The sequence below is a fragment of the Lepidochelys kempii genome, chromosome 14, assembly GCF_965140285.1.
Source record: "Lepidochelys kempii isolate rLepKem1 chromosome 14, rLepKem1.hap1, whole genome shotgun sequence".
Taxonomy (NCBI): domain Eukaryota; kingdom Metazoa; phylum Chordata; order Testudines; family Cheloniidae; genus Lepidochelys; species Lepidochelys kempii.
Genome location: NC_136393.1, coordinates 38,288,228 through 38,304,107, shown reverse-complemented (window position 1 = coordinate 38,304,107; position 15,880 = coordinate 38,288,228). Strand labels below are relative to the sequence as shown.

At 49.1% G+C, this 15,880-nt stretch overlaps 1 protein-coding gene across 1 annotated transcript; it reads right to left on the bottom strand.

Annotated features, from left to right (window-relative positions):
* Positions 1-1,737: 1,737 nt before the first annotated feature.
* On the bottom strand, positions 1,738-15,651 carry LOC140898398 (zinc finger protein RFP). The gene is given in 10 exon segments (XM_078848359.1): positions 1,738-2,242; positions 2,244-2,301; positions 3,662-3,764; positions 3,906-3,967; positions 4,574-4,689; positions 5,250-5,272; positions 7,940-8,170; positions 10,900-10,995; positions 15,243-15,587; positions 15,589-15,651. Coding segments are annotated over 10 exon segments (1,602 nt in total).
* Between the last annotated feature and the right edge of the window lie 229 nt (positions 15,652-15,880).

Below are 15,880 nucleotides of genomic sequence, written 5' to 3'. Positions count from 1 at the left end.
CAGCCTCTTACCACATCTGCAAAGCACAGGTACCTCCCCCAGGGTGTGATGCCTCAGCCAAGACAAACTGCTGAGAAACCGCCGCAGAAGAGATTGAGTTCTTCTGCCTTCCAGCCCCGGGCCCACTCCAGGGTGTGCTGGGAGTCTCCCTCACCCAGCCCTGGCCAGGATTCTGCTGGTATTCCAGCCTAGCTCAGTTTTGGAAACAGCTCGTGTTGGGAGGGGCTGCAACTCACGCACCCCTTAACCAAATGACTCCAGATTTGTACCCCTGACCCTTCCCTCTGCCCTCAGGTGGTGGATCAGGTTTCTAGCCACTCAGACTGCGAATGTGAACTTAAAGAAAAAGGGATAATTTGGTTTGGGAAAGAAATGCTGCTGCAGCACCATGGTGCGGCCAGGTGCCAGCCCATAATATTACTGCAGTTGATGATGTGAGCTGGCTACTTTATTGCCAGTTTCCTTCTGTTCCTCGCAGCTGGAAGTTGCCAACAGATTTCTTTCACAGCGAGGATGTTGTTGCTTCTTTTCTTGCCAGAGGAAAGCATCGCTTGATGCTTTGATTTTATTTACTCTTTCCTCAAGCTTTGCTTTTAGAGCTTTCGCTTAGAGTTACCCAGCTGCTTTTCTTCAAGCCCCTTCAAGGCATTTGCTGGTGGGTCTGTCTAGCCTTTCAGGGCAGAGCCGTACAGATCTAGCACCCTTGTGACAAAGTCCAAGACCAGAAGATTGAAATAAACTTTATTCTGTGAATTTACTCATCTGAATCTACAGCATCCAAATAACTAAACAGAGCAAAATAGGAGCATTGAGCTGGGGAATTGGAGGGAGAGGGAAACCCCACTATGGTTTTTATATTCAGAAGTAAAGAGCAGAGGACTTTGATGGATGACCCGAAGTGAGTCAGAACTTAGGCCAGGTCTACACTATAAACTTCCATTGGTAGAACCATATCGCTCAGGGCTGTGAAAAATCCACACCCCTCAGTGAACGCAGTCGTACCGACTGAACTCCTGGGGTAGACAGCGGTACGTTGACGGGAGAGCTTCTCCCCTGGACATAGCTACCACCTCTCAGAGGTGGATTAACTACACTGATGGGAGAAGCTCTCCTGTCGGCATAGGAGCGTCTTCACTTAAGCATTACAGCGGCGGAGCAGCACCGGTGCATTTGATCTGCTGCAGTATTTTAAGTGTAGACCTGCTCTACCAGAGGCAGGCTCTGCTGTGAGCCTGAGAGTGGCTCCTGGTGTCTGCTGGTTGGCCAGTTTTTGTGTGCCTGGAGGATCACAGAGTTACAGAGACAGGCATGTAAGAGGGTCGGGAAACTCCATTCACCAGTATAATGCTAAGCAAGTCAGTCTTGTCCTCTCTCATCATTTTATTGTGAGTCTCGCAGCACTTGGTGTTTTTCTTAAAGTCCCAGCAGCTGGAGTAGATAGATTGCAAGGCAACCTCAGATTATACTGCAGATACATTTCCTGCCTTCACGTTTGTGTAGCAAAGATTGAAAATCGGAAACAAGAACACCCCAAAAGCTGGGAAACCAGAAGGCAAAGAAAATGACACAATATTTAAAAAGATGTTGCAGCCAATCTCATGATTCTTGGGGGCCTGACACAGTTTTTGAATGCTTTAGGCTGGCAAGACTGTGATTAGAATGGCAAAGTGTGATAGCTGTAATTTATATATTACCTGTGTCTTTGCTCTACTTTAGATAGCTCATATTGAGTGATCCCTACTCCTCGGTCACAGGGATTAACAATGTGTCGGCCAGTGAACACATAACGGTATGCTTACCAGTGAACTCAAATTCTACACGCCGGCTCCCAAAGAAGGGGATGATCTTCCCAGTGAAAGAGGATGTGAAAGTAAACATCGTCTCTCTGCCAGAAGATGTAACGTCATAAAATGTAACTTTCTCCCCTTCATAATCCAGATAAAGCCCAATGTTACTGGGGCTACGAGGTAGGGCCAGAGCAGTCTCAGGGGAGATGAGGGCCGAGTACTCATTCTCTGTACTCTGCAAAGCCCAGATCCCCTCCTCTGGTGTACGGCTTTTCGCTCCCTCATGTATCACAGACTCTTTGGCAATGCCCAAAACCCAATTACGTTTGTTCCCCACCTCCACTTGCCAGTAACACCTCCCTGAGGTGAAGCCCTTATAGCCCAGCACACAGGCAGCAGGGTAAAACCTGTTCTGTGTCACTAAATATCCCGTGTCTTGGTATTTCTGTATCACACTCATCTGTGGACACGACGGAACAGGGAATCCCCAGGTCTGGATCCGGAGTGGCCTGCACTGCACGAGGGGAGAGAGAGGCAGGAGGAGAGTGTTAAGTACCCAAAGCACCTCCCACCCGCCGATCAGCTCCTCCCCGTCCCTCCCAGCGCCTTCCTCCTGCCACGGATCCATTGTTCAGCGGTGGGCAGGAGGTTCGGGGGGGGGGGGGGGGAAGAGGGAGGAGTGGGGGCAGAAAGAGGCAGGGGAAGGGGGCAGAATGGAGCGGGGCAGGAAGAGATGGGGCAGGGGTGGGGGCTTGGGGGAAGGGGTGGAGTGGGGGTGGGGCCCGGGGCAGAGCAAGGGTCAAGCACCCCCTTGGGAACTGGGGAAGTCGGCACCTCTGTGCAGGCTAAACCACTCCAGTGCTGAGAGTGAGAGAGTCTGAGGCCAGAAGGGACCATCAGGTCATCTAATCTGACCCCCGTATATCACAGGCCACCAACTCCACCCAGCACCCACCTAACCCAACAACCAATATTAGCCCAAAGCCTGACAGCCTACAGCCGACCGTGCTATGATGTGCCACAGGCAGAGAAGAGGAGGCACCGAGGGTCACCAGTGCCCGAGGCCCCCGCAATGCAGGGAAATGATTCGGTGAGATACCCCCAGATAATCCTGGCACATCACCCGCAGCCACATGCTACGGAGGAAGGTTAAAAGCCTCCCCCCGAATGCCACTGCCAGCTTGACCTGAGGGAAAATAGCCCTCCAGTGCCTTCCCCCCAGTTCCCCTGTGAAAGACAGACCGGGTACCCCACGAATCACTGGGAAAGAAACTCAGAATAGCTGGTCAGCCAGGGGACGTGCTCCCAGAGTCCTAGAGCCACAGCAGCACCTGTGAGGACCCAGAAAATGAGGTCAGGCTCAGCAGCATGGCTCCTTGCACCCAGCCCAGGCTAACCTGGGTGCTGAGCCCCAGGGTTCACTCTGCAGTGCAGACAGACCCTTACGGGCAGAGCTCAGCCCTGGGGGAGGCTAGGACCATTTCTAATGCTCCCCAGTAGCCTGGCTGGGGTGGGCCCTGAGTGTCAGTCCTGGGGAGCTGCCTGTTGGCTGAAGCTGAGCAGGAAATTCCCCATGGTTCCCGCCAGGCATCAAGGAGGTACTGTTAGGAGGGTGTGAGAAACTGGGATTTTTTTCAATTTTTTAATGAAGCCTATATATGCCTCAGTTTCCCAATATGCAACGTTGTTACCCAGTGGGTGACAAAAATACCGCAAAAATAGAGATGATGAGTAATTTTAGGCACCTACAAGGTTTGGTTGCAGCTAAGTGGGGGTCTTTGTGAATCCCAGTGTGGTCTAATTCTGGGACTGAGGTGCCTAAAATGGCAAGTAGACCCCCTCACCCCAAGTCCTTTTGTGAATCTAGCCCATACCCTTTCTCTCTGCATTTGAGCTCAGTTCATAGGGCCGGGTCTCAAGAGAAAGGAAGAATTGGAAGAGAGGTGATTTCATGTTGTCTTGACTCTGGTGACATTTCTACCGTTAATTAATGTAACCGTGATTGAGAGAGACAAGCTTTGGAGCTTACTCAGAGCTCTTCTTCAGGTCCATGTAGCTCAAAAACTTGTCTCTGTCACCAACAGGAGTTGGTCCAATAAAAGCTATGACCTCCCCCACCCTGTCTAATATCCTGGGGCTGACATGGCTGTCGCAGCACGGCATGGAACCGTGCTGTAATTCTGAGAGACAGCCCAAAGGAAAAGACCACAGAACGAGAGGCAGATCGGAATGGGGAGACCTTTCCAGTGAGACCAAACTAAAGTGAAATCATCGTCCAAAATATATTGTCCATCTCCTGCCTTACTCCAACGATCTCAAAGCACTCGGTGGCATTCACTAATTAGCACAACAAGGTAGGTTGGCCATTATTTCCTCCTTTTTCAAGATGGAGGAACTTGAGGTACAGAGTCTGGGATTTTCAAAAGGGCTGAGGCCACGTGGTGGCCACTCCCATTGACAGTCAGAGAGAGATGGGGCCTAAATCCCTTAGGTCCCTTGGAAAATCCCAGCCATGGAGGTGAAATTCAACATTTTCTAAAACATCTGGCGATTGTGTGTCTCTGAAATGCTGAGTGGCCAATTTTGACACCCATGGTTGGGTCTGAGACAATCCAAGTGGAGGCCTGGCGAACTGGCATCAGCCCTGAGCCCTCCCCATCCCACCCACAGACATCTAGCTGTGACGAGCTGAGAACTAATAGGCCAGAGTCCAACTCCTTCCACAGTCAGAGGCACATCTCGATGTGCCATCACCATATCATGAGCCCAAATAACTGTTAAGTTACCTCTGAATTTCTTCAGAGCCTCCTGTAGACAAACATTTCTTTGGGAAGAGACGCCAACTCTCTCGCTCACATCCTGTGGCACAGCCATTGGTTTCTCGAACTTCACCTTCTCACACCTGGGGGGGGGGGAAGGGGGAAACACCCTAAATCTTTTCTTTCTTGAGAATGAGCTACCAGAGGCTGCTCTCTTGTGGGCTCAATGAGAGCCTCTAACTCCCACTGGTGAGACAATTCATCTCCTCACTGGAGTTTTTAAATGCCTAGCTCCTCCAATGGGAATTAGAGAGTAAGGGGTCCACAGGCTGCCCCTCAGAGAGAAGGGCCTAATCTCATGGGAAAGGATGCTCCAGTGGTTAAGGGGTTGCTGTAGGACTCTGGAAACCTATGTTCCACTCCCTGCTCTGCCACAGCCTCCCTGCATGACCTTGGGCAAGTCACTTAAGACTTGATTTTTAAAGGTGCCTCCTGGGATTTTCAAAAGCACCTAACCAAGTCAGGCTCCCAACTGCCACTGATCACAATGGGAGGTGCCTAACTCGCTTAGCTGCTTTGGAAAACCTCACCAAGTGCCTAGCTACGTCTCAGGTGACTAAATGCCCTGCAAAATCTGACCCTGGGGGGAAAGTCCCCTTCTAGCACCACGACGCGTGAGGGGGAGTGGGAAGGAGTCACGTACCTGCTCCAGGTGCTTTTGATGTCCTAGAAAAGAGAAAGAGTTCAGTCCCAAGTGCCACAAGATGCAGATCGCTTCTGCTCTGCAGGGGACTTGCTTTGCCATCCCTAGTTGAGCTCGAGATGCAGTTCTCTGCAGTTAGCAATTTCAAAAGTCCATTCACAGATTTCGATGGAATGGGACCCCTAAGCACACACCATGACTGTGGGTTTTCTCCTTCTAAATTCTATGGCATTTGCTCAAACAGACTGATCAGACGCATGAATCCTTGACTGCCACATGCAACTGCTGTGTCCAGAGCCTTTGCCTTTCTCCATGTATGCAATTCTGCTCAGCAGTTCTGGAAGCTGGATTCATTCTCATTTCTTAATAGGCCCTGCAAAGAACTTTGCTTTCCTAATCTCTCACTTCCTAGAAAGTGGAGTTGTGCCTTTTATTGCTTTCATATCGTTAGGGCCCTTCATTTTCAGTTTTTATTTTAGTTAATTTTTCCTGGGATTTTATCAGTGTTTATTACCACAATAAAAACAGGTGCAAATCAGTGCAGAAAACTATTAAGTTTTCTGGTTAAATATCGGGGTTTGTTTTGGTGGATGGAAAGACAGGGAGAAAAAGTATTCAGTAGATGAATGCTTTGAATTCTGTTCATCCCTGTGGTTTGCTGCAGAACTAAAACAGAACTCAAAGCACAAGGGCCCCCCTGAGTTTAAGAAAACAATATATCTGAAATCCCCAAATAAAACGTTTCATTTGAACAAACAGGTTACTGGTGTAGAATCATAGAATATCAGGGTTGGAAGGGACCTCAGGAGGTCATCTAGTCCAAGCCCCTGCTCAAAGCAGGGCCACTCCCCAGCTAAATCATCCCAGCCAGGGCTTTGTCAAGCCTGACCCTAAAAGCCTCTAAGGAAGAAGATTCCACCACCTCCCTAGGTAACCCATTCCAGTGCTTCACCACCCTCCTACTGAAAAAGTTTTTCCTAATATCCAACCTAAACTTCCCCCACTGCAACTTCAGACCATTACTCCTTGTTCTGGCATCTGGTTACCACTGAGAACAGTCTAGATCCATCCTCTTTGGAACCCCCTTTCAGGTAATTGAAAGCAGCTATCAAAAAATCCTCCCCCATTCTGCTCTTCTGCAGACTAAGCAATCCCAGTTCCCTCAGCCTCTTCTCATAAGTCATGTGCTCCAGCCCCCTAATCATTTTTGTAGCCCTCCGCTGGACTCTTTCCAATTTTTCCACATCCTTCTTGTAGCGGGGGGCCCAAAACTGGACACGGTACTCCAAGTGAGGTCTCACCAATGCCGAATAGATGGGAATGATCACGTCCCTCAATCTGCTGGCAATGCCCCTACTTATACAGCCCAAAATGCCGTTGGACTTCTTCACAACAAGGGCAGATTGTTGACTCATATCCAGCTTCTCGTCCACTGTAACCCCTAGGTCCTTTTCTGCAGAACTGCTGCCTAGCCATTCGGTCCCTAGTTTGTAGCTGTGCATGGGATTCTTCTGTCCTAAGTGCAGGACTCTGCACTTGTCCTTGTTGAACCTCATCAGATTTCTTTTGGCCCAATCCTCTAATTTGTCTAGGTCCCTCTGTATCCTATCCCTACCCTCCAGCGTATCTACTCCTCCTCCCAGTTTAGTGTCATGTGCAGGTGCAATTGCTGAGGGTGCAATCCACACCATCCTCCAGATCATTAATGAAGATATTGAACAAAACCGGCCCCAGGACTGACCCTTGGGGCACTCTGCTTGACACTGGCTGCCAACTAGATATGGAGCCATCGATCACTACCTGTTGAGCCCGACAATCTAGTCAGCTTTCTATCCACCTTCTAGTCCATTCATCCAGCCCATACTTCTTTAACTTGCTGGCAAGAATGCTGTGGGAGACCATATCAAAAGCTTTGCTTAGAACGATTAGTCTATAAATATTCACCTTTGATAATTGGGCCACACCATTTGCAGCGCATACGCTCAACTTCATCCTTCTCTCCTGTTGTTGTTTCTTTAGCCCTTTTGAATACTTCCTTGTGTTCTGAAATGTATTCTGATGTAGATTTTAATTTTCTTCCCATTTTAGTGCGTCAAATCTTTAACCCATTGTCTACTAACAGTTTGAAATGTGTACTTGGTGGGCGTGTGATTTATCAGTAGGTTCAGACGCACACGCACTTCAGAGCTTGCGTGCGTGCCTGTTGGTTTATTGTGTGCATCTGCTAGAGCAATACGTTCTTTCTTCAGCAGGCAGCTGTGCATATACACACAGACTAATGTATTATCGGAATACAGAGATCTCATGCAATGTATTGTATTTTCTTAATAAAACAAGTTTTTTGTATATATTTGAATGATAAAAAAGTAGGATGAAAATCAGAAAAACCTCAATAATACTTTTTTGTAAAACCCAGAAATTTTTTGGTAAAAATTGGTTTAAACTGAAAATGAAGGGGCTTACACAGGATGTCTCAAAAAGGCCTGAACCATCTGCCTTTAAAACAGCAAAACTGTTTCCACATTGGAAATATTAGAAATGTCACATTTTGTTTTCCCTCACTTCGCTGAAGGACACACTGACAGTCTCCATTGTGGAGTAGGACCTCTCCAAGAACTTAATAAACTCCAAAGCTAATCAATCAGAATCTCTCCCTTCCCTGGGCAGGGATCTGGGTGTCTCTGTCTCACCTGCAGGAATTCACTTGTTGGCTGCTGACACTTCTCTTCTATCTCACTGATCAAGTCACCGAGACGGGAAATCTTTTCAGACAGTTTGGTGACATTTTCATCTTGTATCTTCACAATTTCCTTGTCCAGCTCTTCCAGTTGGGCCAGCAGGAGTCGCTCTTGCTCATCCAGGAACTGCCGCAGTTGCTCAAATTCAGACATGATCTTCTGCCTCTCAGCTTCTATCTTTCCCTATAATGAAGGGACACAAACAGGAAAGGACAGATCAAGGACAAGGGTTGCCAGATGTCCAGTTTTCAACTGGGAAGTCCAGTCAAAAGGGAAACCTGGCAGTGTCCGGTCAGCACTGCTGACTGGACATGAGAAGTCCGGTTACCCACAGTAACTGGCTTCCACCACCAGAGGGCGAGACGAGCAGCAGCTGCTGCTGGAGCCTGGAGGAGCACTCAGGGATGGCTCCATGGGGGGGGAGAAAAGTAGCGGCATCTCCCCCATCCTGCTCCAATCATCCCTCCACCCCTGGAGCGTGGCTCTCCCTCTCCCACCCTGCCCCAGTCACCTCCACCACACCCCTAGAGCTCTGCTCAGCTGGCAGGGGGAGGGAGGTGGAGAGAGCAGCAAGCGACAGTGGGAGAGGGACAGAGGAGTGGGGGGCGGGACCTCGAGGGAAAGTGGCGGCAGGGCACAGGGCAGGTTCCAGTGCTCAGCATCCGGTTTTCACAAATGAGAAAGTTGGACATCCCAGACTCTCCCCATGTCCCTGATAGGAACAGTTCTTAGAGCCCTCTTTTCATATCAACCTACTACAAACACATGGTTGAGATTTCAGGAGAATATGCCTGACAGTCTCTCAGCTGGCCTGAATGAACAACATGTTCCGAAGTGCCTTCGGGACGTACGCCTCCAGTTCCCATTTTCAAAAGGTCACTTTGGATGCTAAGGAGCCTAAGTTTCTTTGAAAGTGACTTTTGAAAATAGGACAGCTCTCCCTGCATTTTAAGCCCCTAAATACCTTTGAGAATCTGGCCCTTAACCACTTGCAAAATTGTTAACCCTAGGCTCCGAAATCACTTAGGCACTTCTGAAAATGGCACCCAATCTCTCTAAAATGATGAGTTTTCAGGTCTGAGTGGCTTAGTATATTCTGTTGATCATCTAGAATCTTCCAATAGCAGAAAGGTTGGAAGGGGGGAGGTCTGACTCAGAATCAGAAATACATTGGCAGAGAGTTGTGGAGAAGACTGAAGAAGGAAAGGGTTCTGCTGGTTATCCACATAAAACACCAGTTACAAAACACACCATGCAAAATGCTTCTTCTCCAGCTTTTGCATGTTTCATCTGGCATTCTGTTAATTACACTGTTCCAGAGGAAACCAGTTGTGCCTGGTGGAGATTCAGGAGGAAGATTTCTGAGATACAAAACAGCCACTGGGTGCCTAAGTCCTACTGACAGTCCATGTGAATTAGGCACCTAATCACCATACGTGCCTTTGAAAATCTCCCCTGAAATCAGTGTTTGTAGCTGGATGTGTGGGGAATAAGATCAGTGCTTTAAGTTGAAACTGGAAGCCAGTGGAGGAATGAGCCCAGAGGGATGATAAACAAAGATAAACATGATCATACCCTGCAAGGGTGTCTCAACAAGAGACAAAGTGCTTGAGGTTATCAAGATGATGTTTAAAAAAAAACGTGAACGGTACAGAGCAGAACAGTGGTTCTCAAACTTTTTTACTGGCGACCCCTTTCACATAGCAAGCCTGTGAGTGTGACCCCCCCTAATAAATTAAAAACACTTTTGAATATTTTTAACACCATTATAAATGCTGGAGGAAAAGCGGGGTTTGGGGTGGAGGTTGACAGCTCACGACCCCCCATGTAATAACCATGCGACCCCCTGAGGGGTCCCGACCCCCAGTTTGAGAACCCCTGGAGCAGACGTTTCTGGATACCAGGGAATAATGTACGGATTATCAAGAGGAGCGAAGTTCGGTTTCAGATCGAGTGGCGTAAGGAATACATACTCTGCAATATCCCCGACTGGGGGTAAGAGGTTAAGGGGTCAAAGTACAGACATTGAGACATGAGGGTGCGTTGTTCGTATAATAGGTATGTTCAGGTGTGGTATATAATGGGTGGATACAATCATGAGGATGGATTGACCCTCATTTTGTGAGATTTAACGTTCAGTGAGTTTATGGTTCCAGTTCATATGGTCCAATGGACAAAGTCTCTCGGTCCCCAATACATCACAGCTAACCCTGATCTGAGCTTGACCTTGCTCCCAGTTAGCACATTTTATCTCAATTTAACTGGACAAGGTGAACCCTACACACCACACTAGGGTCAAATTAAACTAGGTTCAAAATGTTTGCCTGTGAGGGCCTTGCACCAGAACAAAGACATTACATTAAAAAGTGATTTGAGGTACATCTGTCCTACACAAATGTTGTGGTGGTGTGTAGAGGACGTACACTATATGCACCCGCTAACATGGGCATAAATAGCAGTGTAGATGGCGAGGCATGGCTTAAGCAAGTAGAGTCGCAATATGCCTGAACCCTCTGGGTATAAACCCTACACACAGGGCTCTATACACCCCCAAGCAGGGCCTCCCCATCTACACTGAGTGTCCCGCTGCTTCCCCAGTGCCAGAGCCTTTCCCCACCACAGGAAAAGGCTCCAGGGAGTGGAGGAAGGCTCCGGCCGCTCTGCTGCCTCCCCCTGCTGGAGTCTTTTATTCACACATGTAGCTACACATGACAGTGTGGACACAGCCTGTTTCTCACTGTGCTGTGTGGCTACACATACCCTACAGGATGCCCCCAGCGGTGTGCCGTGTAGATGTAGCCATAGCTAAATCAAAGCAGTGCTGCGTGTAGACAAGGGCTGACACTCTCCCCACAGAGAGAAATATCACCCCTGACTGATGTAACTTCTGGACCATAACAATGGGGACCTACCAGATATTCCTGGCTTTGCGTCTCTGCATCCTGTTTCCACTCCAGAAGTTCTCCTCTCTCTTGCTTCGGTGTGTTCAACTGGGTTTGAATTTGTTCCTGAGGCAAGAAAAACAATGTTGGGGGTGGGGGGGAAGGTCAGCCTGCTGAGGAGTCTGTCCTCTGTGCAATTTATATACATTGCAGTGCTGATTTCATTATCTGAAGCTGGGATTTTCAAAGAAGTCTCATGAAGTTGGGTTCTCAACTACCATTGATTTTCCATCTCCCTCTCAAGTTGCTCCAGGACGGTGCTCATGGCAATGTCACAATTGACTCTTGAGAGGTGGGAGACTCAAATCTCTTCTCCTCACCAGGCAGAGGGAGAACTTGAACTGGAGTCTCCCACATACAAGGTGAGTGCCCTACCCCCAGGCTAACGGTTATGAAGAAAGTCTTCAACCTAGGGGTGACAGTGGATGAGAAGCTGGATATGAGTCAGCAGTGTGCCCTTGTTGCCAAGAAGGCCAATGGCATTTTGGGATGTATAAGTAGGGGCATAGCGAGCAGATCGAGGGACGTGATCGTTCCCCTCTATTCGACATTGGTGAGGCCTCATCTGGAGTAGTGTGTCCAGTTTTGGGCCCCACACTACAAGAAGGATGTGGATAAATTGGAGAGAGTCCAGCGAAGGGCAACAAAAATGATTAGGGGTCTGGAACACATGACTTATGAGGAGAGGCTGAGGGAACTGGGATTGTTTAGTCTGCAGAAGAGAAGAATGAGGGGGGATTTGATAGCTGCTTTCAACTACCTGAGAGGTGGTTCCAGAGAGGATTGTTCTAGACTATTCTCAGTGGTAGAAGAGGACAGGACAAGGAGTAATGGTCTCAAGTTGCAGTGGGGGAGGTTTAGGTTGGATATTAGGAAAAACTTTTTCATTAGGAGGGTGGTGAAACACTGGAATGCGTTACCTAGGGAGGTAACCAACCCTGATATTCTAGGATTCTAGGATTCTTCCCCGGCCACGTTGTGCGGAGCAACACAGGTGCAGAACTCCATCTTGCATGAAACAGCTTAGGTAGCTAAGCCACTCGACTCCAGGAGAGGGGTTCCCAGGTGTGGATCAGAGACAGGCCCATTCCTACACCAAACTCTGAGGGAGTTGGGGCTTAGGACACACCCCTCTCATCAGTATCTCCAGAGGGCTAATCTCCCCAACTAGCATGCTGACTTTTGTGGATGCCTCTCTCCCCCCAAATGCCAAATTCAGGATTTGTTGTTCCAAACTGTACCAGATGACTGGAGGATAGCTGATGGAAAGCCAGCTTTTTTAAAAAGGCTCCAGAGGAAATCCTGGCAATTACAGGCTGGCAACCGTAAGGGCTTGTCTGATTGTCAGATGCTGGGGCTGGGCAACAGGGAATTAATCCTTTGGTAACTGCCGGGTTCTGTTCATTCCCTCTGGGGCACCTGGCATTGGCCACTGTTGGAAGACACGATACTGGGCTACATGGACCATTGGTCTGACCCAGTGCAGCCGTTCTTATGTCCTTAGTGATTTTCTAGGTGCCTAAAAGTTAGGTATTGCAGTGCTGAGCATCACAACACCCAAGTGCATTTGGGGATTCGGGCCTAAATCTCCTTTGCAAATGGGACTTCGGCTCTAAAGTCAGTTGGTGCTCTTGAAAATGTGCTTGAAGGATCTTCTTCTGTAATTCCCCGGGGGTGAGGTGTTGCAGAGCCACAGAGAGGATTTAAAAGCACAGCTCCCGTTCATTTCATGGCAGCTGGGCATCTCAGGCCCCATTCTCAGCCCTGCTTACTTTCCTTCTATGCTGTATATGTCATGCTGCCAGGGAAGAGAGAGGCCTTTGGGGGCACCAGACCTAATATAGAGACTTAGGGACTCTGTCTAGAACAGCCCTTTGCCTCCAGCGAATCCTCCAAGTGCTGCAGGGCAAAGGGTTGAAGTCGTATCCATTTTGCAGCAGTGTAGGGTAGGGTGCCCTGCTCCCATGCAATGACAGAGAAAACTATATGAAGAAAGCTGGACATCAGAGAGTTAAAGCTGAGCAACTTAAAGGGAAGGGAGTTTTGGTAAGAATGTTTAACACACTTTAAAAAAAAATAGTACATTAAACTCCATTGCCTAATGAACATTTGGGAGAAAGAGACTCCTGGTTAAAAATCCAACACACTCACAAGGTGCATAACTATTGTGCTCGATTGTTCGGCATGGGGGAAAGGGTTTGTTCAACATGGTCCTGGGAATCATCCATTTTCTTCCTTTAATCTTATTGTGGCACTACTACAGCCCACTTCGTCCTTACAGCTAGCGTGGCGTACAGCACAGCGGATTCTGCCCCGAGGGGATTGCTCTGTCCAACAGGCTTTTTAAGGTTCCAATCCACTTGGGCTTCATGGGCCCTAGAATGTTGCAAAACTTCAAAGGTTGTATGGGCAGGACGTGAGCCACTGGTTCAGGGAGGCTAATACCCAGTCCAGCCCGTTCTGCCAGAGGCCCCCCCAGACCAGCCACGGGGGAAGAGCTGCAGATCCCCGGCAGGAAGCAAGAGGGAGTCTGGGGGTGGAGAGGGCCACGCAGGGCTGTGCCTCCCCTGGCCCGTCATACCCGTCGCCCATGATTTCTGCTTCAGGAGCAGCGAAGTGACCATCCTTCAGCAAACCCGGGAAAACGGGAATTCATCATCCTGGTTTTTCCTTGAGGAAAAAAAGTTACGCAGATTAACCTTTGTTTCTTAAACAGAAATCTTTCAGGGCACCTTATGCGACAGAAAGTAGCAGAGAACAAACTCCTTGAGAACACTGCTGACCATGTGTTATTTTCCTGTGGCTCGCCTGAAAGCAGCGGTCATCAGCTGTGAAATGCTCAAGGTGGGGCGCTACGCCTCCAGTCTGCAGCTGTGCTGAGATGTTGGTAATGTGACGGTAGAGAACTGCATGACAGGAGTGATGAGAGGTAGTGTGATCGAGTGGCTAGGGTACTAGGATGGGCATGGGGAGGCCAGGGTTTAATTCCTGGCTCTCCTACTGAGCTGCTTTGTGAGCTTGGTTAAGTCACTGCCGCTTCTGTGCCTCTGTTTCCCTCCCACTCCTTTGATTTGTCTCCGAGCATGCCCACCAGATCAGGCCCCGTAGAGGAGAGAAGCAGAATGCCTGGTTTTCCCCAGCTCATGGATTGCTCTGGGTGTGGCCAGGAGACAGGCAGCCAGATGCCATGGGGGGCAGCTGTGCACATGCCCAGAGACAGAAACACAGGCACTGAAAGAAGTTGTACCCTGAATACACAGGCACTGAGTGAGTCTGAGCTCCTCCATAATGACAGGTTTCAGAGGAGCAGCCGTGTTAGTCTGTATTCGCAAAAAGAAAAGGAGGACTTGTGGCACCTTGGAGACTAACCAATTTATTTGAGCATAAGCTTTCGTGAGCTGCAGCTCACTTCATCGGATGCATAAAAGTGGATTATCATACACATTGTAAGGAGAGTGATCACTGTAGATAAGCTATTACCAGCAGGAGAGTGGGGTGGGGAGAGAAAACCTTTTGAAGTGATAAACACCCATTTTTTCATGCTCTGTGTGTATAAAAACATCCTCACTGCATTTTCCACTTTTATGCATCCGATGAAGTGAGCTGTAGCTCACGAAAGCTTATGCTCAAATAAATTGGTTAGTCTCTAAGGTGCCACAAGTCCTCCTTTTCTTTTTGGGCTCCTACAGGAATTCTGGGGATTGCAGTGGAGCCGAAAACTGGCATTTAGGTGCCTAAACTCCAGATTTATCCACTTAAATCTGGGATATAGACACCTTAAGTACCTTTCAGAATCCCCAGCCTTTGTCTATCTTGACTGTTTACATCAGTGGTCCCCAAACTGGAGCACGGAGGAACATTTGAGGGAGCATGGCAGGGCCAAGACCAGCCCCCACAAGGGGCAGGAAGGGAGTGCCACTCAGATCTGCTATGGCCCCCTTGGCCCTGGCTCCTACCCCAGCTCCACTCCCAGCCCCAGTCTTGACCCTGGCTCTGCTCCCAACCCCAGTTTGAGCCCCCGACTCCCGGCCCAGCCCCACTTCCAACCCCAAGACACCCCCACAGCTGTGGACCCAGCCTCTGACTGTGGCCCCACTCACAGTTCCCAACTGCAGCTGCGGGTGGGGGGCCATAGCCAGGGTAAGGGAGAGCCTGAGGGGAAAAATTTGGGGACCACTGGTTTAGACTGTCTGTGTGTTTGTACAGAGCCTCACACAACAAGGGCCCTGATCTCGGTGCCTTTAGGAGCTATTGTAATACAAATTGCAAACATGCCCAAACCGAAGTAATTACCCTGCACAGCAGATTCCTACCTTGTAGGCCTGGGCAGCCTCCTCTGTGGGGACCACCCTGTGAGTATGGTGAGCCCGGGACTTTCTGCAGATCACACAGATGAGCATTTGGTCCTGGTTACAGAAGAGTTTGAAAGGCTCCTGGTGCACCTTGCACCAACCTTCTCCTGCTGCTGTTTGGAAACTCAGCTGCTTGGCTATTTCTACAAAGTTCCCCAGTTGTCTGTTCGGCCTGAGGGTCCTCTGGGGAAAGGTCTCTCTGCACTGAGGACAGGAGACAGCTGTATCCGATCCCTCCCAGCACTGGGCGATGCAGGCTTGGCAGAAACTGTGCCCGCAATCTAAAAACACGGGATCCTTATTAAAAACTCAGACAGATGGAGCAAGTTGCTTCATCTCGGAAGCTTTTCAGAGGATTCACTGCAGCCATGGCTCCCTGCAGACAGTGTCACAGGGATCTAAGATGTGGCTTAACCCCAACAGGGCGTTTTTCACGTGGCTTCTTTGGGGGCTTTTTTGGCTGCTTTTTTTTTTTTTTTTTTTTTTTAAATGTCCTGCCGGAGAACATGATTGGCTCCCTGTTGCCCAATCCCTCTCCCAACACCCAAAGCAAGGAGAGGGGAAGAAACCAGGACTCTGAGACTGACAGTGCCCAGGCC